We start from the raw sequence: 25,157 nt of genomic DNA, 5'->3' as shown, positions 1-25,157 counted from the left end.
AGTGCCATATAAAAGATCAGAAAAAAGAAAGGGAAGAGATGCATTTTCTACAATGTTTTCTTGGTATCACTATAATATTCAGAGCCTCAAAGAGTCCCGTAATCCATCCCTTTTAAGTTTAAGTACAACATTTCTTTGAAAGTAAAATTGGACAACTTGTACAGCATGAATGTGAATGGCCTCAGGCTCTAAGCATATTCCTAATTAATCTTTTGCCATCTGGGGGTTATTCTTCTCCATGCATTTTTAGGACCTCAGTCAGCATTTCAAGAATTGTGAAGAAAGAATCAGCTGAGGACACCTATAATCTAACTAAAAATATGTTCAGTGTAACAGGTCAAAGAAAGAAATTTATTCTGAGAGCAGACATTTGACTTTCATGACATCACATATTTGCTGTCTGTACTTTCTCAAGTGTTTCTATTTGTCCTTTTGTGTACTTTAATATTAAAATACTATATGTCTCCTTCTCACACTTTAAATTGACCCTCATTGAGTGGGCTGTCGTAATATCAGATAATTTTGTATCTTCAAGTGACAGATCTATTTCGAACACTGTTCAATATAAATATTAATGTTTTTAAGAATATATTGCCCTGATAAATCTATTAAAGTAATCTTGATTGTGCAACTGTGTGCTCTTCATGTCAACAGACTGGACAGACACCTGGTGACTACTCTCAAGTTTTTATTTATAATCTGAATGAATGAGCTCTTTCACTTCACTATCTGTTCTCTTGAAATGTTCAAAATGTGTATCTCATCTTGATGCTATACTTTTATAAAACTACTTTTTATGAAAAGCCTAATCTGTTTTTATAAACATGCCTCTGTGTTTTTCACTGTACATTATACCTTCCTTTTTACTCCATGCATGAGACATCCCCATCATAGCAATGGCCAACACAGACCAGATAATAGAGAAAAGAAGAAGGCAACTTTCTCAGCTAGTCATTGGTGCCATTATATACTTTTTTGCATTCCTAACTAAAAAAGTTAATTTCTTGAGTAAAAGGACACAAACCCATATGTTTGAGGGATATTCCCTCGCAAGACATCATACCAGTTTATGTAACTGCAACTGAAAATAAACAGTAAGGTTACTCTGAGGTCACAGTTTGAAAACAGATTTAGACAGTTGTTTGGATCTATAAAATATAACTAAAAATTGAAGTTTATATTATGACCCACTCAGTCAGCAGTTATTTCTAGAAGTAAAAGTTGGTATCATGGAAGGGTTCAGCAGTTCTTGTAAAACACCAATGATACAGCTGTGTCTCATACTGAAAGTGTGAACTTGGCTTTTGTAACATGAGATCTCCTATGGAGCTGGATTGAGGTGCCTAGCTAAAAAGGACTCCCAAATCTTGAAATGGATGGATTTTTAGTGAGATAAATGGTAAGTTAAATTATTTTTTAGAAAGATCAGAATTACAAACAAAAGCACTATCAGTTTTATAAGGATCAAAAAATGTAGTACTCAGGAGCATCTGGTAAAATGTAGTATTTTAATGTAACTAATGCTACAACTACTCAGATTTTGAGGTTTTTAGATTTTCTTCCAAAGTGTTTTGTTGCTATCAGATGAAGATGCTAGCACCGTTTCAACCTTGGGTTTTCTTGCCTTTCACAGATGAAACAAGCACAGCTGGTTATACAAATTATTAAAAATTTGTGACATCTCACAGGACCCAGAATTCTTCCCTGTGAAAGGAAAAATACTAAGTCTGTACTACTCAAGGAATTATCTTCTTAGCAAGCACAAAAACATATTGCCTCTCTGCATCTCCCCATTCACAGAAGGAATACAACTGCACCCAGTATCTCATGGAAAAGAAACATAAGCCTGTTAAGTCTGAACAAAACTGACAGCATGCTCTATGCAAAAGACACAGACAATGTGTTTGACTTTCTCATGTTTCAATATAGAAATGTTTCTCATGTTTCAAGTTTCTTTTTATGGAAACTAATTCCATGAATAAATTTGGAAAACTCACATGAATGAGTGTAGGTATACAACATACTTAGAATAATTACCCACAGACTTCTTAGAAAAGGGGGAAATCTCCACATATGTGAAAGGTGTATTCTGCCATTTATGAGTAAATACATCCACAAAGTGTCCATTTCTTCTGTCTGGAAAAAGCCCACTGTAACTCTTCACTAGACATCCCATGTAACTACTAATATACAATCCAATGTAACTGACAATGACTATATTTACCTAAATAGCTAATATTTACTCTCCTTGCAGTTGGCAGCTCTGTTTGGAAGGCAAATTTATAGAAAATCAACTTTCCAGCTTCACAGAGAAGGTACTGATTGGTATATCACTAAACAAAAGCTTTTTCAATATTCCATGGGAATGGCTTTATTTCTGTTCCTCAACATCCCTTGAAAATAATAAATATGAGCAATGTCAAATATAATTCAGTACAAAAACTTTAGCAGCTACGTATATGTGCTATTTGACTTAAATATTACTACATGCAATGTTTCAGAGGTGAATGCTGTACAAAAGGTTAAGGATATGGCTTCAATAAAGAGAAATGAAAATAAATAAAATAAAATAGGAAAGGACAATAGAAAAAACAGAACAGTTTTCTATAATTTACATTTGTTCAGTGCTGAATATGAATGGCTTTGAAAAATCATTGGAAACAGTTATGTAGTCATAGGGTACAGGGTGTAATAGGTAACTAATTGAATATTGGATTTGTTGTTTTGAAGTCGCACTCAGAACCAGGAATCTGGATCAGAGACAGGTAAGTTTAAGGCAAGAGCACCCAGGAAAGTATGCAGAAAACACAGCAACAAGCAGCAGTGCAAACTAGTCCAATGCAAGTCAGGGAGAGGTAAGTATAATAAAAGACCAACATAGCAAAAAGGACTTCGCCTCAACCACAATGAGGAAAAAGCAGAAAAGAAAAAACAACAAAGAAACAGACATCCCACCTTTCCAAAACAAAATTTGTCATATCACTAATGACAATTGTAAAAGAAAGTAAAGGCTTGCACAGGACATGTCTGAAAAACAAGGCAAAGGAGATTTACAAGAAAGACCAGGAGCATTGTTAACCAGCTACTTGGTAAAGAGGTGAAAAAAAAACAGTCATAAAATCTCTGCAAAGCTCAAGTTTAATCTCTGTCTTCCACTAAAGGGTCAGTTTTTCAGGTGAGCAGAAGAATTTAACAGCTTTGTAATAGCTTAACACTGGGGAGAGATGAATTACATGTTATCAAAACTGCTTGCCTTCATTAGTTTTATCTCAGAATATTAAAAGCATGATCTGAAGACATTTCAAAGCCACAAGTGGCTGTTTTTTAACTCAGGGGAAATGAGTGACAAACTATTAGACTGAGAAAATTATAAGAAACCCAAACTGCCACTGTCTCTAAAAGAAAAGACAATATGAGCACTGGTGAATACCAAAGGCAAAAAAAACCCTTAAGAAAAGTATTTGTCAGCACCAGAGAATGATGAGATGACTGGCAAGAAAGTTTCATTTTTCAAGAGCAATTAATTATCAAACATATTTTTTCCTCCCCTGTAACAGGCCTCATTACAAGTGGAGGCAGCAGATGCCAAAGACTTTCACCCCCATGCAGCTAATGACATTGTCTCACACACCCTTCTCAGAAATAACAGGGAGACAGTCTAGAACAGAACACTGCAGGGTCAGTGAAACATTGGATAAACACATTGAAATAACAGTTATAAATTATCTGAGAGTTAAAAGTAGTTGCAATTTATTCAAATGGATGGATGTGTCAACAGTCCTGTGTCTGCTCCCCTGCTTGATGCTGCTTGGTGCTTTCATGGATTATCATAAGAGGTCATTATAGACAGCTCATGATTGCTTTAGCAAGTCAAAAATAGGTGAGTTTTTTCAATGTAGACACTCCAAATGTCGGAATGTATGCTTGAGAACACACAAGAATTAAAACAAATCTGGACAATCTAAATAACTAGTCAGAAAGACCCCTCCCCAACTAACTTAGAAGAAACAAATACCTCCCTCAGGGAATCTCCAGATGAAGTTAATTCATACAGTAAAACCTCTCTACATCCCCATGATCTATTCAACATGGAGGTGAATCTTGGCAAGTCTGGAGACAGCTGAACACACCCTCTGTTATTCCATACAAATACACACAAATACACATATGTATATTTTTACCTTTGTCTCTACAATTTCCTGAAAATTGCTGCTACACTTGATGCTATATGCTATAGTGTACTTTGAGCTGGTCCTGGCACTCTGGAGTGCTCTCAATTACTTTCCATTCTTTAGAAATTGTATTTTTTAGTCTTTCTAGCATAGAGCAATGGGCTTTTGCTGCTTTCATGCAAGCATTTAGTAAGAATAGCAAAGAAGACAGCTGGATATAGTTTAATAATGATGTCTGAAATCATTCTGAAAACAAAATTGAAGACTTCAATATAAAGTAAAAAGAAAGTCTTTTCTCTCTAAAGATTAAGAGATGGGTTATTTGTGTTTTCAAAGAACAGAGCTTATAGTGGTCACGCTATAAGCTTTTGTAAAAGAAGAGTGGTGAGCTAGGGGAGTCACAGCACAGAAGAATTTAACACACTAGCAAAAATCATGATCCTCAATTATATGCAAGAAAGCATAGCTTGAAGCAGTCAGTCATGATTTCCATTTGATGAAATCCAAATGCTTTTTCTTAAGCAAAACCCCCGCCTTCAAACAGACCTGTATGCATGTCTGATGACACAGTTTAAGTATCTATAAATATACATTGGTGACTCCTAGAAAATACTGCTAAAGAGCTAAGGGACAATGTCATAAAGATCTGAGTACATGCAAACACCACCTTAGATACAGCAATCACACAAAGCAAGCACCCCATGCAAACATCTGGAAATACTTTCAACAATGGAGCACAACTTCTAGGAAGAAATCCAAATAATAGCATAAAAAGCAGCAGAGAGAAATGGACTACACATTTCAGAGCTACCTTTAAAATCTTACAGTTCTTTGGTATAAAACCTATATGAACACTGTCTCACACTGAAAGCTACCCTAAGATGGTAAGGTAGCCTAATCCTATGGGTCTGAAGTACTACAGGAAGGATAACCACACCTAAGCACAACATTAAATAGCTCTTTAAGCCATAAGATCTTAAACAATAACATTAACAATAGCATGAACCAGCCCTGATGTATTGGACTTTCAATATTTTATCACAGAGGATGCCCATATGCATGTTGCAGTTTCCCTCAAAAGGAATTATTCAAGTTAATGTAATTACAAATAACAATTAATGTATTAGCAGAAAAACCCAAAAACCTGCTATCCTTCATCATAACAGATTTGCCTTCCATCATTTACCTGAAGCTGCTGCTTTTCCATCAGTATGGCTACACCAGGACTCATTGCTTTTAAATCCCCCAATTTACTCAAGAGCCTTGAAGATGTCCCAGCCTCAGCTGATCAAAGTAATTGTAGTGAAAACTAAGCAGATATTACATGCATAGGAAGTTGATGTCTCTTAAGGCATCAGAGAGAGATGAAGTTCTCAGGTAGCCTCAGTCAGACCCAGAGAACAGTGCTGACAGAGGATGACAGCCTCTCTCTTTGCCAGCCTATGCAAAACATCAGTAGACCACAGAAACTCTCCACTGACTGGCTCATTAAAAGTCACCTGGTGAAGCTTTTTAAGTAGAGCGCAGGAATTTTTAATCCTGCACTACTGAAATTTTAGTTCTGCAACTACTTCAGTCTCGGTAAAACTAAAATGATTGAAACTCAAAAGCGCCTTTTAGAATATTAATGAAAAAAAAAGTGAGTTTGCAATGGTGTATGTACCACTTGTCATGGTATATTCTCATTTCTAGCCCGATCATTCCCAAGAGGTGAGGCACCTCATCCTGGATGACATTCCAAGTGGAAGAGACACCCATCACCCACTCTCTTTGGTTGTGAGTGCAGGCTGCATGATGGGGCCAGAACAGCTGCAAGGACACAGAAAGCACACCTGAGAAGGGGCAAAACACCTTCTACTGACATCCCTGTTTCCTCAGTCACCCAGGGCTCCTGAGCCCATAGCTGACAGGAACAGACAGAGGAGTACATCTAGACAAAAAAAGTGCCTGACAAGTCTCCAAACACCTTTCAGGACCATCATTATTCAGGCTCCCCATATAACTCTCTTGGTGTTGAGCACAAAAACAAACAACATTCTCTACAAAAAATCTGCTAAGAAGAAGGAAGAGAACAATAGGACCACTACACAGGAAGCAGCATCACCATTCCTGAATTATTCACCATTTAAGCATGCAGATGGTACAACAAAATTCTTACTTGCAGAAGTGGTGAGCAAAGGATTTACTGCAGAGCAGCAGGCAGATGCAGTCTGTTTTCCAAGTACTCTGACTTCCACTTAAGTATCTGCATTTAACAAGAATAACTATGCCTACCCAAGCAATCACTTGAATGAATTGAAGACAGCTTTCTAACTAACAATTCCTTTCTCACCATCAGTCAGTGAAGTAAAAAATCCAGGCTGCAGACAGTTTTTAAAGCTGAATTTATGAAATTTTAGGGAAATTCATGTTGTATGAAAGCATTTTCCAATATTTTTGCTGTGTACCAAGATTTGCTCATGCTATTATGGGCAAAATTTCTTAAATGTTAACAAAAAATGTGCTCTACAGTGAAAGATTCCCTTTTGTCATTTTTGAAGAAATCAGGGTTTATGTTAAATATACTTTAGGTGGAAAACAAATCAGCTTTGTTTCATAATGACTGTAATGGCAGTCTAAGCTGGAAAGCACTCTGTATGGCGATGAAAGAACACTGACCTCTCTGCAGCTTTTCAAACTTGAAAGTCAGAAAATACTGATTTCAGTAGTAGATTTGGCTCATAATTGGAAATGGGGAAAGCTGGGGGTGGTGCTGGTGTAAAATCAGTGAACACCCATCCCATTAGTCATCCCAACCTTGTCAGAGTCCAATCCTATGAAACTCAGAGGCAAAAGTCTTAATGGCAAACTGATAATTTTCACACTTCATCTTTCAAGGTGGCTTAAACTACTTTGGTAGAGAGTCTGGCACATGAGAATTTTATGAAAGAAAGGTATGCTCAAAGCATGTATTTTGTATTGGAGTTTGAAGGGATATCATTGACAGGATGACATATCTCTATCTCAGCACGGCAGGGCAAATTCTCATAGGATTCCCAGTTCAAGGCAGAGCCCTAAATGAAGTCTGACACTCCACAATAAATCAACAGTTTCTGTGCATCATAATGCTCATTTCATTCTCCAGTCTTCTCTTCAATTTTTTGAGGCCAGTTCATTTGAGATGAATAACACTTCTTTCAGAGTCCATGAAAATGTTCATTTTCGAATGACTGAGGGATCAGGTTAAACATTGTTACTTCCCAGCACCAGAAGGTTCTAACACAAATCAAGGCTGTGGAAAAGGCCAAATCAGAGATAACAGCCTTCTGCATTTTCTCTGAAAAACTAAAAGCAAGGAAGAATATTCTCACTTGGCTTTACTCTTTCCACAACTCAGAGAAGCACAGTGTGGCAACAGGGGAAGAAAGGAGAAGTTTTATCCTGTCAGGTTATTAGAAGGGTAACCCCAAGAAGATGCACAAAAAGAATTTAGCTGGAGAAATTGACAAGCAATCTATAGCCACAACTAGACATTTGTGAGCCATAATGGACAGCAGCTGTTGGCAGAAGTTTGACCATTTGAGAATAAGAGATGTGGAGTCAGCATGAAAAAAAGAGCAGATTCAAAACATCCCTTCTGAGCACCTCTGTGGGAAAGGACACCACCAGTTGGGGTCCTGGCAGCGCCTCAGAAATATTGGATGCTTGGAGCATCTCAGGTGTGGGGAAGCACAGAGAGAAAGGCTGCTCTGTACAGCTGCTGGAGCTTGACACACTTCCAGACTTAACCTGATGAGGCACAGAAGAAACCTGTGCAGCCACGGTGCCCCTGTGGCCAAGAGCACTGGCAGCACACTAGGTGAGTTACCTTGGGATACCTGGCCCCCTGAGCTGGAAGACAGAGATATGAAGCAGGAAGAATTCCCCAGAATCCAAGGAGAAATGGTCAGCAACAACAGCAACATGGTGTTTCAAAGACATTGAGACGGTTCTTGAGGTCATGGTTTGGTGGTGAATGTTACAGCATTAGGTTTATGGTGAGGTCTTTTTCCACCCTAAATAATTCCATTATTTGATGTAGGCATTTTATCACCTCTATTGGGCCCCAAGAACTATTATGACCAACAGCTTTCAACTGACTTTGGAGAGTTTTTTTAACATAAATTCGGAATGCTGTATTCTCCATCACTGATAGAAGATGGAACAAACTCTTACAAAAAAATAAGGGTTCCATTAGACTTCTAAATACCTACCACTCATTTCATCTCCATCAGTGCACCCTCTTTGGTGGTTCCCATTCACCTGACATCAAAAGGAATCACAAAAGTCACTACACATTACAAGCTTGCCACTCACCTTCCCATCCATCCGAGGTTGCACCTACACATGTGTGCACACATTTGAATTCACAGCAGCTGCATGAATTATAGAACATTCACAGCATCGTATTGCTCCAGGGACAATGATAAGCATGATTAGCTTCAGTCAAATGTTTTACCTCCTAGCAGTTAAACAAAATTGAGTTTTCCTACAACAAAACTGATGCTGTAATGTAAGGTCATAGATGATTGCAGAGACAATAGAAGCTGACAGAAAATTAGTACCAGCCAAGGAGCCATCATTTAGATTATTGATTAGTAGATATTGAAACACCCTTACACAGCTTTGTGAGGCTAAATGGCGGTCATTTAGGCACATATTTCACTGTCCAATTAGGATAATATATTTTCCAGCCTATTCCAGCCACATGTATTTCTCTTATAAGCTATAAAAAAATGGTTACATAAATATATTCCAGAAGCACTGAAAAACACCAATTTGATGCAAGACTCATAACAGTCATTCACAATTTCTATACCAAAAACTATGTGTATAACACAAAGTAAATTTTCTCTATCTGCCTATTAGTCTGGAACTCAACTTCTATCCCTCAGCTTTCCAAAATGGTCTTTCCATTGCACAATTCATCAAAAAAAAAAAAAAAAAAAAAAAAAAAAAGAACATGTTTGGCACTGCATGGGGATTTAGAATAATTTAACAAAATTTTTGCTCATATTTAGTCATGCACATTTTTCCTTTGCTGGACTTAAAGAGGCTAACACCATGTGGTCAAACATAAAAAATAGTGACAATATGTCAAGACCTTCACCTTACCCAAATTGTGCCTTAGCACAGTAAAAGGAAGGTGTAGGATGAAACCTTGCAAGGATGAGCAGCAGCTTCTACAGCTTCACTCTTCCTTAAGACCTGCTGTCAAAGGGCACTTGCATCAAATGACAGGAGAGTAACATCTTACCTGTTTTTTCACCAAATGGAAAACATTCTGTGTTGAAGGTGATCTCTTCAGCAAGCACAGAATGGCCACAATACACTGAAAAGTGGCTGCAAGATCATTATAAAATTTTAATTCTGTTAAGATTTTGTGTCTATTGAAAAGCCTATTATAAATCTGATGTTTTCAAATGTTAGAATCTTTCTTTACTCAGAAGACAGATGGAAAAAAGGAAAGGTCTTCAATGCTCACATAGATAGAAAGAGTGAAGAGGCAAAAAACATGGGAAAAACACATAAAATGAGCAACAGCACATTATGGGCAGTGGATGAGACTCAGTTATTTGAGTAACTTGAACTCATAGATGAGATAGCTTAAATTAAAGTGATATCTAAACTTTTGTACAACACTGACCTAGCTATCTGAGACTGAAACAGAACAAATGTGACAATTTTTAAAAATATTAATTAGAGAGAACTGAAGGACTGTACTGTTGCTCTACATGGCTGAAGTAATTTAAAGCTCTAAGAATATGAACTGTGGATATACGGATACATATATGAGCCTGGGGAAGAATTCATGTGGCTTCTGTAAAAAGAAGCTGTATGTTAAAACCACAGAATTTCTTTGAAAGATTCAGCAAGATTTTGAATATAAAGTAGGTTTGATTGATTTTGATACTTGGGTTTTCAGAAGTTACTTGATAAGGTCCCTCAAAACAGGTACTTGAAGAAACCACAGAAAGCACCAATGAAATAGTAGTTTGTTAAGAGACACAAAACAGGGAAAGAATAAAACTTTAGTTTTCCCAGTGCAGAGAGGTCATCAATAAGTCTAATTTACCAGAGCTGGTGTCTGCTACCCAGGCAGCTGAGAAATGAGGTGAAAATATCCAGTTGGAATTTTTTATAATCCAATTTCTCCATAATAAGTCTGTGCCCAACTGCAACAGGTGTGTACTGAGATTCAGTTATAGGGTATTAAATGGCAGAGAAAATTCCCTGTAAATAAATACTAAATTAGGAATATTGCATGCAATCCTAATTTCCTATATTAAACAAAATAATTGTTTAATATTATTAAACAATTATTATTATCACAATTATCACAAGAAAAGACATCTTGATATATAGTCAAAAATTACACAAATCAAGCCCTTGACTAAGGGAAAAAAAAAAGGCAGTCCCAAACCCAACAACTGTTAAGAGGTATTAAGTATTAGCCCATGTATAATTTCACTGGGTGAATGTCTCCCCTGGTTTATCTTCATCTACTCAAAGCTCTGCTGGACACACTGCTGGGAAACCTTCTCCAACTAACTTTGTTAAGCAAAGAGGTTGGACTGAATGATCTTTATAAGTCTCTGCCAAGCCCATCCGTTCTGTGATTCTCTGTCACCTCTCAAGCACTGCATGCAAATTTATGTGACTACTTTGGTATGAGGAACAGAGCTGAAGGCTCAGATTAGCTTCAGACTTCTGGAGGCTGAGGGGCTGCTCCAGGCAAGCATCAAAGGATAGATGTGTTCTTGCACCCCCTCTTCTAGGCATAAGCTTCTCACTGCTGATGGGAGACAGGATATCAGCTGTTATGATCTGACCCAGCAGCACCATTCTTACACCATAAAGACTCAAATGACTTAGGAAGAGCAGTTGATTCCAAATTGTATTGCAAACATATATATATGTATGCATTAGTCAGTATACTCTGAAATGGCCGAAAGTTCTGGAAAGAAATACTGAATGTTTCCAAACAAGATGTCTTCACAAGCAAAATGGAAAAGCACATTCATGGTATAATTAGAGTTGATTCTTTCTGGAAGGCAAATTCAAGTTTCCTTTAAACACTAAAAGACACATACCCAGTGCACTGCATAGCCATCTCTGAGAGCATCAACTGCAGTTTAGGTACATTTTCCACTAGCCAGGCATTAGGGATGTAGGAGAGTACATTGGCCCCCAAAGACATTTTGATTTCAATTTGAGATAAGAATGTGACTAGGAGAATTGGCTGATCTTTTGGTGGTGTCAACAGATCAATACTGAACTTACTGCTGCCAACAAGAGGACACTGAAAATCAATGCAGTTATTCTGAAGATAACTGAGAGTGATCTCCTGAGTCATCCAGACAGTTCTTGGTAACATGGGCAACCATGTCGTACAGTCTCTTCTGCAAAACTATCACATACAAATTTTAGGCACAATTCTTGTCTGCCTTGCTCATATTTAAAAGGCTGTGACAGAAGTACAGATGGTTAAAGACTTTCTTCTAAATTAAAAATTTTATTGTAATCATGGTCAAGGTAGTTCTCTTCTCCCTTGCATGTAAGGAGTCCTTAAATTTAAATGAATTATTCTATCTCACAGATGTGGTCCTCTATTGAAGAACTACCATAACCAACTACCTGGAAGTAAAAAAACCCAATTCCTCCACAGTGTGTTTTCAGAGGAAATGTTTACAAGTAAATTTAAAAGAGATTTTTCATAATACCTAGGAAGGCAAGTATTTTATGTCAATGTTGCTATGACTTTTCACAGCTGCAAGTATTGTGCTGGATGGATAAAAAATTAGAACCTATCAGGCTACAGATAACTCACAGACCCACATAATTTTCAAATGCCATGTAAAATATTCTGTTTTGTCTGACAGATTTACTGGAGATGAGTCCTTCAACATTCAGGAGTCAATAAATTTATACACACTAAATCCACATTTCAAAAACAGGAGGATTACACCTATCTGCATATTAAAACCTAATCTACTGAAACATCAAGATTTCTCTCAGCTTCCTGACTAGCACACCAATTATATTATTTGGCACCCATCACAAGAAGACAGGTGTAGAATGACCAATTTTGCAGCTTCTGAAGTTGTGCCCATTAAATACGTGGAGATTAATTTTTCCTCTTTGCATAAAGATGATTGAGAGTGCATTTGAGTGTTTTCTCTTTCTAGAGAAAGCACTGGGGAGAGGGAAGGTGAGAATAGACTCGCTTAGCTAAAGGAGCTAGGAATCACCAAAGGAAAATAAAAGAGACTCATTCTTGGTAGGGGCAATACTGCAAGAATTCTGACTTGTTTCAGTTTCAGTTGGAGTGGAATAATGGTATAGAGGGGAACAATTTTATTAGCCATTTGCTTTTAGGATTTTGTTTCTCAGTCTCAGTCTCTTTGCCTTTGCATCTAACCTTCATCAAAACTTGCCAGAAACACATTGCACATTACTTCAGTGTTTTTGCTTTTATCTGACATGCATGTATGTTTGAGCACTATGCCTTTGGTTGGTTCTACATCTTATTTAATATCTGAATTATCTGCTTTGGCATGAACTTTGGAGTATGCTGATTCAGTTCGCTGATGATAAAGGTGGGGAGGCATTGGCAGTGCATCAGAGAGCTATAATAACAGAAAGAAAAAGCCTGTACTTACTACCTGGGGAGTAGGATCAAGAGAAAAGGGATAAAATTTAGCTGCATTAGCTGCATGGTCACGACGTACAGACAAATAACAAGAACACCACTATAAAATCTCATCAATTGCAAACAGAGAAGGAAAATGGAAAACATACAGTTTGAGCAACAAACAACCAGACAGCTATAAGCCACCAAGACAGCAGTTGTAAAAAAGGCAAATGTGACCCCCTGTTATCCCATTCAATAATGTTTATTGTTCTTATTAGAAAAATCTGACAATTTTGTAACTGGAGGCAGTAGACAAACAGAGCTTCTGTAACCTCTTTATGTTCCAGCAGGAAATAAATCACATGAAAGCTGCACCACATTTGGTGTAGCTGGAAGAACACAGTCAAAGCAAGAACCAAAGACAAGACAAAAACTGTTGAGAGGGAGCTGAATCAGAACTCTCATAAGGTACCATCACACAAGATATTAACTTACTTCATACTTGCAGTCTGGTTACTTTGAGCAAAGAATGTCTTCAATGAGCACAAAACACAAAATGTGAAAAGATTTGTAAATTTTAATTCAAAATGATTGAATAATTCCATGGTGTGAAACTGTGCCTTATCCACAATGCATAAGTACTTTAATCAATTATTCATTCTAACTCAAAACAAAGAGAAATGCCAAAATATTGAAATTTATCATGGGATGAAAATTGCAGAGTCCTCAAATATGGAAATTAACTATTGCAAAGATAAGAGTATGTGGATAAAACAAGCTTAAACAGGTATGGCTCTAAAGAATTACATATGGTCTGCTAATGGCCACATGCCATTGTGGGTGACTAACACATCTTGTTAATCATTATTATTCTATCTTAGCTGTGACTTAGAGCAAAACACAGTAAAATGGTATTACTAGGTATTTGATGCAGTTAAAACACATGGTTCATAAGAAACACCATGGCAAATTACTTAAACAGGCTATCTGGAATATATTTATTGTGTTAATTCACAAATAGCACACATAACCAGTTCACAGAATAGAGACTGACAAGAGAAAGAAGGTAATTTGGAGGCCTATTTATGTGAAGAATAAATTTCACCAGTCCTAATTTAGACAGTCATTTGCAAGGGAAATACATCTAGTATGATTTTTCCATCACAAATGACATTTCATCTTTTCTGAAGTCATGCAGGAAAAAAATGTAAAGAGGTTAAAACACTTTGGTTTTTTCTTCTACTATGTAAGTGTAGCATGAACAATAAAAATAGCCTAGTATGGACCAAATCAATTGAAATCATTGTACATTAACAGGAGCTAGTGTACCATAACTAGACAACCTCAATATTCAAACGGCATTGTGCTAAGGAGAAGGTAACCAAAGGTTTTTTTCTCATTTGAAATTAATGATTCTCTGAAAAGAATATTCTCCTTATGCTACTGGCAATCAAATCAATTCTCTGAACAACTTTTATAGTAATAAATAAAACTGCCTTTTTCACTCGGTTTTATTCCTGCTCCACCCACTTTTGAAGACTTATAAATTATGAAGAAAGATGGGATTTTAATTTAAACTCAAAAATAATTTATGTTCATATTTATTATGGAGGTAATACAGAGAAGGAGATGGGTTTCACCCCTAGGAGACAGAGAAAAAAAAAAACCTGCTTGTGAATTTTAGTGTCTCTTTCATTGCAGATTTTCCACTACATATTGACCCCATTTAGAAATGATTACTGATTTTACTTAGAATTCATCAGTTGCTAATTTTAACTACTAAACTCTGTTCTTGTTTATAGTTAAGCCATTCTTGAATTAAAATGCTGTGAAGGGAGAATAAGATACCAGTCTTCCTCCTCCCTGCACCAAACAAAATTAATTTATTATTGCCTTTTCAGTGCCATACATGTTGCTCCAATTTTATCACTTACTTGTTGTTCCAGTAGCATTTTTTAAGACTAGAATTTGCCTTCCTCTTTCAACTCAATCCTATGACAGTTAGCTAGCAGACCAGTAAACAGTGTGCTCCACAAGCATTTGCAGCTTCCATTGAAAAGGCTGCAAAGAATCCCCAGAAAAAAACAGATGGGTGAGAGGGAGAAAGGAAAAATCCCGCCTGTATTAGGTTTCTTTCTCTGATTGCTTGGAGACTAAAGTCATTAAACAATGTCATCAGTCATTTCCTAAGGGGTCATCAGTACCTACACCTTAAAGTGTTGCTTCCCATTACAAAATCAGCTTTCAACCCTTTCAATTTTAATTTTATTAGTCAGCTAGAAAATCATGAGGGTTTGAAGAGAATGTATAGAGAAGGAACACTCAAAGCAGGCAGCTAAAAACATTCATGCACATGTATCCTACAGCTCTCTGAGCACAGATTATGATAATGGTGTTGGAGTTCTCAGTATGTGTTGCATTCAGTTTTAAGAAATCATTATTGCACAACACAGGAAGCTGATAAACATATTTTCCATTAGGAAGACAAAAACCCAAACATCTGTAAAGCACTGTACATCAGATCAGAAATGTGGTTCATTAAAATAGAAAATATGTCAATAGGCTAAAAAAATACATTAAAAAAAAATCTGTACTTATCCATGGCAGATTTTCTTAGGATTTTATAAGCCTTACCAAAACATCAACTTCCTCAGCAAAAATCTAAAACTATGTAATACCACCATATTAATACAAAACAATCATATTGTGTCAAAAGCACCAAGGTTTTTCTGGTCCAAAGCATGTTCTTAAAATACTCTTGTTGATCCACAACTTTAGGCTGGTGCAGGATACCTAATATGTCAGAAAACAGCAAATGTTGTCTTGTATTTAGAGATTCTGAAAGAGATATGTCGTCAAGTTTGAATAAAATTCAAACAACTAATCACCAATAAATATAATAGCTAAGGATCTTATTATCAAGTGAAAACTGCACAATTTATGTCCAGCCTTCCGTAGAAGGGTACAGAAGTCCAATAATTTCAGCACAGTGTGTTTAATTTGTTTAGAGCTAAGTACAAAATAAAATCACATACCACATCCTTTGGCACTGTCAGTGTGACTATGTTAACAAGGACTATTTAGAGAAAATCAATATGAACATTATTTCAGAAGTACTTGAAGATAATACCAGTGGCAGCTGATCTGATTGACTGTCCCTCCCAGTCACCTCAATACAAAAACACAAAACCAAGACAATTTGTTGGAATTTTTTAATTGTTAAAGTCTGTGGTGCAATCAGGGTTGTCTTCATTAATGAAATCACACTAAATTGACTATATTAAGATGCAGTATCAGTACCCAAAGGCAGTGAACCTGGTAGACATGGATATGCTTTAAAGATCAAAAGACTGAAAAAAAGTAAACATATTGGTGTGTTCATAATCATCTAAATTGAGAGGAAAATATGAATATTTGCAAGAAGGAAAAATTATTGTGGGGAAAGGCATGGAGAGGAACACATAAATGACCTTGTTTTAGAATTGACAGCTATTCCTTAAATCCAAGCAAGTGTTTTTGGTTTTTCTTCACAATGCCTGGAGACAGGCCAGAGGAGAAAAGCATCACATGTCTCTGGTGAGGAGGGTCTGGGGAAAAGGACTGTGGAGATGACATCAGTTCTGAGATAAAGTTGGAGTTCTGGCATCTTATCTGTGGCATATGGATGCTCACAGCAAGGTATGCATTGGAACACAGACTATACATTTGTTGAAGGGCATAAAATTTAGTGTTTTATTTTTCAGGCTGTGAATTACAACTTTTGGACTTGCTTTTACATTATCCCCCACAAAATGCCACAGTATATAGATAGCAAATTGTCAAAGGGCAGTGTGTTTTATAGTTATTTTTGTTCCTCAGGAGGGCTCCCACTTCCTTCTCTATTACATTTTATGGTCCTTTATCTCTAGCACAGATAACCACATAAATGAAAGGAGGCAAACTTATAATCTACAGCACCATGTTGTCCAAACCATTACTCATGTCTGAACCAAATCCACTTTGGTGGATTCTCTCCTCTTGTTCCCTGAAGCTCAAATTCAAAATCTTTAGTTGCTACACATTGAGTGGTCACTTGCAAAGTCATATTGTTACATAGATTTTCCTAATTTAGAATTACTTTGGAGTAAAACTGAAAGGAGTAAAATAACACCTCATCAATCTATTCATGGGGCAACAGATGCAAATATGGATGGGCCCCAATTGTCCATGTGTTTTAACAGAGAGTAAACTATGATAATAATGACATTGACAATGCAAGGCCAAATAAAGCATCACTAACACCAAAATGTAAGACACTTTCCAGTATACCAGTGAATGGTCATAAAACGTGTTATTCTTACCCTTTTTTTTAATTTTTATGGAAGACAAACAGAAATTATAAATACCAGAAAAGACATTAGACAAACCAAGAAAAAAAAGCAGCACCAACATTTGGAAATAAATGGTTTCCCTTTCTCAGAATTATCATCCCTGGAAAAAGAATATTCCTTGTGAAATTACTGATTGTTCAGATAATAAAGGCTTGCTTTTTGTGAACAGAGGAAGCATGGTAAGAATACCTAAGTAAAGAAGCAAGGAGCAAATAAATATGCAAGTTTCTATGCTTAAATTCTGCTTCATTTTCAAAGCACAAGGAAGTACATGTTCTTTATAGTTATACAGTCCAAACTTGTAATGAGCCTACTAATGGCTCATTCATATTGCATACATATAGATGAAAATAATATTCAAACCTCTGCAGGTTTTTCCACACAACGTGCAGGTCAGAAGATTGCTTTCCTGAAGCCCAGTCAATATTGTGGATAGATAACAGAAGACTACAGAAGAATTGTTCTCATCTACTGCAATAAAGCTGGCTCAATTTGTTACACTTTAAACAAAATAAGGGCTAGGAATGACTATTTTTTAAAATTTCCTTATTGAACTTTTCAGAGACTATTCAGGAAAATAAAATTTCTTTGATCTTAGTGACTGAAGAGGACAGTTAGCCCTTTCTAGCAAGCACTTGAACTTCCACAGATGGGGCACAGGCTATTGCAAACTGCTGAGTATTTTTTCACTGAGTTTTTCATAACTGGTGGTCTTTTTAAATGTGACTATTTACTATGCAAGCAAGCTTTAAACATCTCTCACTGGAAGAATTCTGCCTATTAAACTGTGTCCATTACAATCCCTTACACAACAGTGTGCACACTTGCACACACAAAAAGATACTGTGTGGAATGAACATATAATACGCTTCTGATACCACAGAACTTCAGTAAATTTATCTGCCCTCCACCCAGAATCACACAGGCTTATTCCACAACCACTCTCTTCAATTGCTCTTGAAAATACTTATTTGATTTCAGATTTTCTCTCTTCAGCAAGACTTGGACTTCGATAATCCTGGTAGGTCCCTTCCAATTCAAGATATTCTGTGATTCTCTCTGTAATATGCTAAAAGAATTACTTTGTTACATCTTACCTCTTGCAATTCAATGTGATGCTTTTCAAGCCTGACAATTCTTGTATTAACACAAATTATATGATTTTCACTCCTAAAACCAATCTGTGTAAAAAACTTTTTCAGTATTCTTAAGAGTACTTACTTCAAGAGCTATTCATTTTCTCCACTAGAAATATAATTTTTCAAATTAGAAAACATTATCTAAACCACTGACATAAATTCATGGTGGCTGACAGGAAAAAATACCTTGAAAATCAAGAAATAACTGTTCTCTATCATAATTTTTCATTATTAATAGCTCTTTTTTTAAGTATGAGAAAGCTGTCAGATTTACACAGAACTGATCACCTATTCATTTCAGGTATTATTTATGGAATAGTACATTTTCTTTCACTGCTTTTTCAACACAGCTTTTTACCTCCAAATCAACTAGTTGTTGAGCTGAACCAGACAAAACTGGGAAAAAAATCACACCCTGCACTGAGTAAAGAATTTTAGTTGTCAAAGCCTGGGCTATTCACTGCAAGTTCTGGTTTCTGGTACCCAAGTCAGAAACTTCACCCTGCCCACCTCTTCAACAGCCTCCCCCCCATGGGCAGGAACTGTCTGAGGAAAAATGCTTCCTGCTTGTCTGAAGGTGTGAGGGTTACAAGCAAGGTGAAGTTTGTGGCACAGGCACAAAAACATGGACAGTTTCTGCTCAAATCAAATCATGATGCCTAAAAGGACTCCACGCTCTCACAGTCAGACAGCTAGCACCACAGACACGTGCTACGTGCTGCCTGTCAATTGCATCCCTGCATCACTTCAGAAAATTCTCAGGTCCACAAAAAAAAAAAAAAAAAAAATCACAAGCAAGTGACCAAGAGTGTTAGGAAGGAGGGACAGACCTAATTTAAATTCACCCTAAAGCACACTGTGAAAATGATTTTTCAAAATAAACAGGGCAAAGAGTCTGTAAAATAAATTACTCTTGAGATGAACAGAAAAAGGAACTTTTTTTTTTAATGAGGGGATGGAGAGTAAAAAAGTTGGCATACTTTCAAAGCAAAAATTGTTTGAACTTCCAAGCATCAAGTGCAAAACCAATCCATTTCTATAAAATAATGCTTTTATCAGCTTGACAAAGAAGTTTTTGATTTGTTAGCTTAAATTAGCTAACAAAGAAGTTAGCTGATTTCATCTACTTCTGCCATTACAAAAGTACGTGTTAGAGTGGCAGCTTTCATAAATAGGATTGACAGAGTAAGATGTCATTCTGCACTATGAAATCTTGAGTTCAAACTGTACGTTAGATTTAAACTTTCTCTGTGCTAAAAACTCAAGGACATAAACCACCTATGATTCAGCTCACACTGTCAGTCCAAGCTAAGGTGCCAAGTACTGAGAGCCTTTCAGTCTCAGTCTTCAGCAAGGATCACACAGCTGAAAGATTGCCCAGGCAGGAAAAGATAACCTTGGAAGAAAGAAAGCCTGAAGGATTTGATTGGAAATACTTTCATCTACTTTTGACCATTTAATAGATTTGTAATCTGCCTACAATAGTAACATTAGACAGTTTCAACTGAGATAGTTGTGTAGTTAGTTAGGCAAAGAGGGTGCCTGTCAAGTAAAATTCCAACAAAAAAAAATTCCATTTTTTGTAATATTGCTGAGTATCAAAAAAAATCATTGCTGAATTTCTTCTTCAGTCAAATACCATATTTAGACCAGCCCAAAAGCCCAAAGATACAGCAAAGGTTATATAAGGCTAACAAAATGTTTCAGTCCTTAAGGAAATACAAGTTTAGAGTACAACATTTTCAACATCTTTTTCCAAGGGAGTGTGGAAAATACGCTTTTAGATAAAACATACTCAGAACAAAATTCCAAACTCTACATCAACAATTGCAACCTGTAAAAGAAAGACATTTTTTAAAGCAAAGCACAAAATTTCACATTTATAGTATTTTGAGCTCCACTTATACACAAAAACCCTTGTAAAAATGGATTAAGAGGAAGGTGAACTAATCAGGGCTTCAGTGGAACATAAAAACAGAATAAAAGAATGAGAATAAAGGCCTGTCTTGCCCAGAGTATGAACAGTGGCCAAACACAGATGCCTCAAGAAGAATGTAAGAATAGAGCAAACTCCTGTCAACACTGTCAGAGAACACCCTGAAAACTCTCAAGATCTTACAGTTCAATAGTTAGCATCTTCAGGTTTAATAAGTCTTAGTGGATTTCCTGCATGTTAACTTGCCTTGTTGCCCATTAAGTCCATGTAACCCCTTAGCATCCATAGTATCCATGTCCAGGACTTGCAGTATACTGTGCTAAAGTGGCCTTACCTCCTGTCATTGAGTTTTGACTGGATACCCCATTTTTTGACAGATACCCCCAAGAGCCTGCATGAAAGAAAAAAAAAAAAAACAGCCAACAAGCACCTCTAATGAGATGTTCCATCCATGCCATTTTATTTATCCAAACTTCATCTGCTATTTAAATGCCCCAACAGTAGAGTAAGTTGTTCCTTTCTGTAATTCTTTATAGGCAACACAACCTTTAAACCCTTGACAATTTACAAAGACCAGCAAATATTTCTGTTAAACCCCTCTATCTATGAACATGCTGAGCAGCACAGACACGTAAAGTGATCCCTGTGGAACTCCACGGTTTAAAAACAACTGTTGACTCCCACCTAAGCTTAAAGGCCTTTTATCATTCTTTCTAAAGGATCCTCTCCCTCTTCTTCCATGACTCCTTAGCTAGTCATGCAAGCAAGAGTTACAGAGTAAGATGTCTTAGGGATATGTCAGATATACTTTGCACAAGGAGCACTCCTTCCAAATGGAAATTCCCATATTTGGCTACAGCTGTCCAAATGCAGATCTTTGGAGTCTGCCAAAAGACATCTTTCAATCCCTGTATTTGCTAAAGATAATTTAGGACAGTATTTTTCATTGGTTATTTCAGTATATTACTTTATTTACTGCATCTAAAGGGATCATATAGCCACATTATTCAGCCTCACCTGACACATTTTCCCCAACACTAACCTAACTAAGCAATGAATAATTTTGTTTTTATAGACATACTCAAAACCATATGCAAAACTAAAAATTTGGAGAAAGGGTTACCAAGACAAAGCAATACACTTTCATATGACACTTGGGAACCAAGAGGGATTGTTGGATCTTCTTTATAGATTTGCCAAGATACACCTATCAGAGGAATTCTGAGACAACCATTAGCACTCTGGGTGCTGGCTCTGAAAAGATCTCAAACTGGCCTAAGGACCAAGATCTCATTGATCCATTAGACCCATTAGAGAAATTTTCTCTCAGAGCATGTATCACTCCAAGTTCTACTGTCCCTTCTCTACCTTAATCTTTGATTAAGATGGTTGTTTTCTCCTGTATTGTTTCTGTTTTAAATCTTACTTCCTAGCTCTAACCAGGAACAGAGCAGACTTAAGGGTCTCTACACTCTCTACACTGCTTGGGTGTGGTTATCTTCTATATTCAAACCTTTTGTTAGTGTTTCAGCATTTACTCTCTCACCTTGCAAGTTAGGAAAATCCATTGCATCTCATCTTTACTGTAGTACTTTTACAGGCATTAACTCTTCCTACAAAAACCTGGAGATTTCATATGTTAAAAACACTTCCTTATGCAACAAACCCAAGATGCATCACCAATGCATATTGCAATCAAGCAAAGCCCACAGTCACTATCACAAATGGTGGAAGGATTCTAGACAGACCCCAGAGAAGAGTACTAATCCAGGTGACAGGGTTGGTATCAACTGCTGTATTTTGTTTGGTGTCCTTTTTTGATGACTCTAGACACACTACCATCACACCAATATTTCCTGCTTTATATTTTTATGCTTCTGCACAGGGGTACAGTGAAGTCAAATATAAATGTGATAACCATACATAAAATTATACCTATTAAATCTGGCTAGGAATAGCAGCAATAGTGGGGGGAAAAAAGTAGCAGCAGATGTATAAGACCTAGGCGGAAAGTCAAGAATTATGCTATATTGTATTTCTATCACTTTTCCTGCCTCTATCAGTTAAGGTACAGAAAGCACAGGTATGCTTTGTAGCAATAACTTTCATTGCATGTTCTTTCTGGAAAAAGTATTCTTCCAAGGCAACCATGTTTTTATCTGCAAATTTCCCACATTTATTCAGGAGTTTTAATGCTCTATCATTGGCAAAACTAACAATTGCTATTTGCTACCTACTGACTTACACATTTAAGTCATGTACTGTGAACTTCAAAGACCCTGCAGTTTTCCACTTTTTTGCACATTACTGTCTACCTGAAAATTCAACATGAACTAACAAATATATTAAGAGGGCAAAAATTGCACGTCAGATATAGAGTTTTTATACCAGACATCAGTTTTTAAGAACCTGAACACTTGGGATCTTTAAGTTGCTGTGCAGGACCATCACCAGGGCAGTAGTGCAAAAATTAATGAATGAAGATGCAGCAGCTCCCTCGCCTACCCTGCACCCCGATGGGAAGGACCCTGCTTGCAGAGGCCTGTTCAGGGAATCTTGTCTCGGGTGGGAGTTTTGTGAGCGCACGGCTCCGCTAATGGAGAGAGCGGCGAAAGGTCTGGCGTGAGGGTTGCCGCGCATGAGGCGGCGTTTCGGCGCTCTGAAGTGATGCCCACCCTTCAGCCGGCAGCGCACGGGCACAGGCAGCACACAGGTACCCTGCTCGAGAGCCGCCCGCTCGGGCCAGCGTCCGCCAAGCGCAGAGATGCCTCCTCCCCAAAATCATTCCCTTCACCCGGGGGTTTCTCGGCTTGGCTCCCGGGGAGCTGGGATTATTCCTTCGAAAGCCTGCCCCTGGTGAAAGCCGCACGGTCTCCCGCTGCCGCTCTGGCACGCCAAAGTTTTGCCGCTCTGGCCACAGCGACGCGGGCACGGACACCCAGCCCCGGCCGCCCCACGCCCGCCCGCCCGGCCGCCCGCCCGGCCCGGCCCGGCCCGGCCCGGCCCGCCTCACCGTCCCAGCTCGGACTCCAACTCGAAGTAGTGAGCCAGGGTGTCCTTGTTGGAGCCATCGATCCAGTAGTCGGGCGCGGCGGAGCCGGGGCGGCTGGCGGCCGAGGACCCAGAGGAGGAGGATGAGGAGGACGAGGAGGATGAGGATGAGGAGGGCATGGTGACTTTCAGCATGCCGGGACGCCTGCCGAGGGCTGTCCTCTCCGCGCCGGCTGCAGAACGCAGAGCGACAAGGCGGCGGCAACACCTCGCCTCCCTCTCTCTTTCTCTCCTTCCTTACTTATTTCCTTCCCTCCCTCGCTCTCCCCTCCCTCTCCTCTCCTCCTCCTTCCCCCCGCGCCGCCCCGGAGAGGCGGTGGCGGGTGCCCAGCCCGGCGGGGCGGGCCCGGGGCGGGGGATTCACCTCCATCGCCCCCCGCCCGCTCCCTCCCTCCGCCCGCCGAGCCCAGCGGCCGAGCCGCGCCTGCAGCGGGAGACACCCGGGGCCGGCCTGAGCCGAGGCAGCGCCGCTCGCTCAGCGGCACGGGGAGCGGGACACGGCCCCGCGAGGGGACAGCGCACGGCAGGAGGAATCGCATCCCGATCCGCGGGCGGTGTGCGGCGGGGCCGGGCGGGATGCGCAGCCCGTAGGGCGGTGGGCGCCGGCCCGCCATGCCGCAGCGTTTTTCCAGTTTCCGAGCGGGAGTTCAGGAATTCTGCCGTGAATTTGGCGGAGAGGGTGTGGGGGCCGAGGCTGAGCAAGGCAAACAGCAGTGGGAAAGAAAGAGACTGACAAATTCTCGAACATGACTATAAAAATCCCCAAAACACATCTTCTCTTCCCACCAGAGAGCTAAAAGAAGCCACAGAGAAATAAAATTGCTTTGCTGCAGTGCCACTCTCTAACAGGTTATGAAATCTGCAGGTTATGAAATGCATGTGAATTATACTAAAGCATGCTACATCCCCGACTGCAGAATCCTTAGCCAGAAACATCTACAGAAGGGTCGTTTCTGTTGGTGTAGTGGTGAAATAAAACAGCAGCAGTTGTGTGTGCCTCGCATGCATAGTGTGCCAGAGCAATCCCACTCACATCCTCTCTGTGCTCTTACACCCACTCGCACTGCCATGCCAGCACAGGCAGGAGGTAAAATGGACCATGTGTGAACTGCACAGCAGAAAGGACGAAGTATTGTTCTCCAAATTTCAACCACAATTCACTGGCCTGTTTTTTAAACATCGTATTTCTTCCTCAAATAAAGCACAGTATCCTGTTCAGTGTTTTGCTGATTCAGGTGTATTGATGTTTCCCTCCTCATAAACAAGTCTGTCTTTTACTGTTCTATAAGTTCCTAACTGTAACCAGATGGGGCAATTAATCTTAATTCTAAACCTCTTAATTTCTCAAAGATCTTAACAAAGAAGTGCTTCTCTCTGAGTAACCAGATAATAGAAGTATATCCTAAACTAGTCTTTGTTAGTAGTGGGAGATAATGAGAGATAAATGAAATAGATAAAAGAGAGATAAAACCTTTTTGCTTCGAGTTACTGCCATTATAAAATTTAAATGTAGACCCCACTGTAATTTGAGATTTTATCATTTTCAAATTCATATTTGAAAGTCAGGAAAAAATAACCCAAAGTCCTGATTAGAAAACCAAGTTACATCAAATGCAGTTTGACAGCAACTCCAAATTTCCTTTCAGATGAACGTCACGCCCAGAGCACCCACTATCAGTTACAGGGCTGATATCAGCACCAGAGCACCAGGCAGCCATTTCACTGCTGCTCGTGCCCTCTTTCAATCCCCCAGCTTGCTCTGCCTCTGCTGGTGCATGCAGAGCTTTTCTTCAGAAGTCTTTGGCTGATAGGTGAGACTTTGACACTTTTTCATCT

The 25,157-nt window shown here is 38.6% G+C and overlaps 1 protein-coding gene across 2 annotated transcripts in view; it reads right to left on the bottom strand.

The window, feature by feature from the left end:
- Nucleotides 1-23,600, bottom strand: part of CAMK4 (calcium/calmodulin dependent protein kinase IV) — a 139,772-nt gene extending 116,172 nt beyond the window's left edge. Inside the window, exon 1 of one of the 2 annotated variants that reach the window (XM_066569562.1) lies at nt 23,284-23,600. In XM_066569562.1, the coding sequence (XP_066425659.1) occupies nt 23,284-23,456 (173 nt within the window). In that variant the 5' untranslated portion in view covers nt 23,457-23,600. The remainder of the gene's footprint in view (nt 1-23,283) is intronic. The other variant, XM_066569563.1, reaches the window with a different exon arrangement.
- Nucleotides 23,601-25,157: the final 1,557 nt, after the last annotated feature.

Source organism: Molothrus aeneus, chromosome Z (assembly GCF_037042795.1).
Source record: "Molothrus aeneus isolate 106 chromosome Z, BPBGC_Maene_1.0, whole genome shotgun sequence".
Lineage (NCBI taxonomy): Eukaryota > Metazoa > Chordata > Aves > Passeriformes > Icteridae > Molothrus > Molothrus aeneus.
Note: the sequence above shows the minus strand (reverse complement) of the source record. Positions and strands in the feature narration are given on the sequence as shown.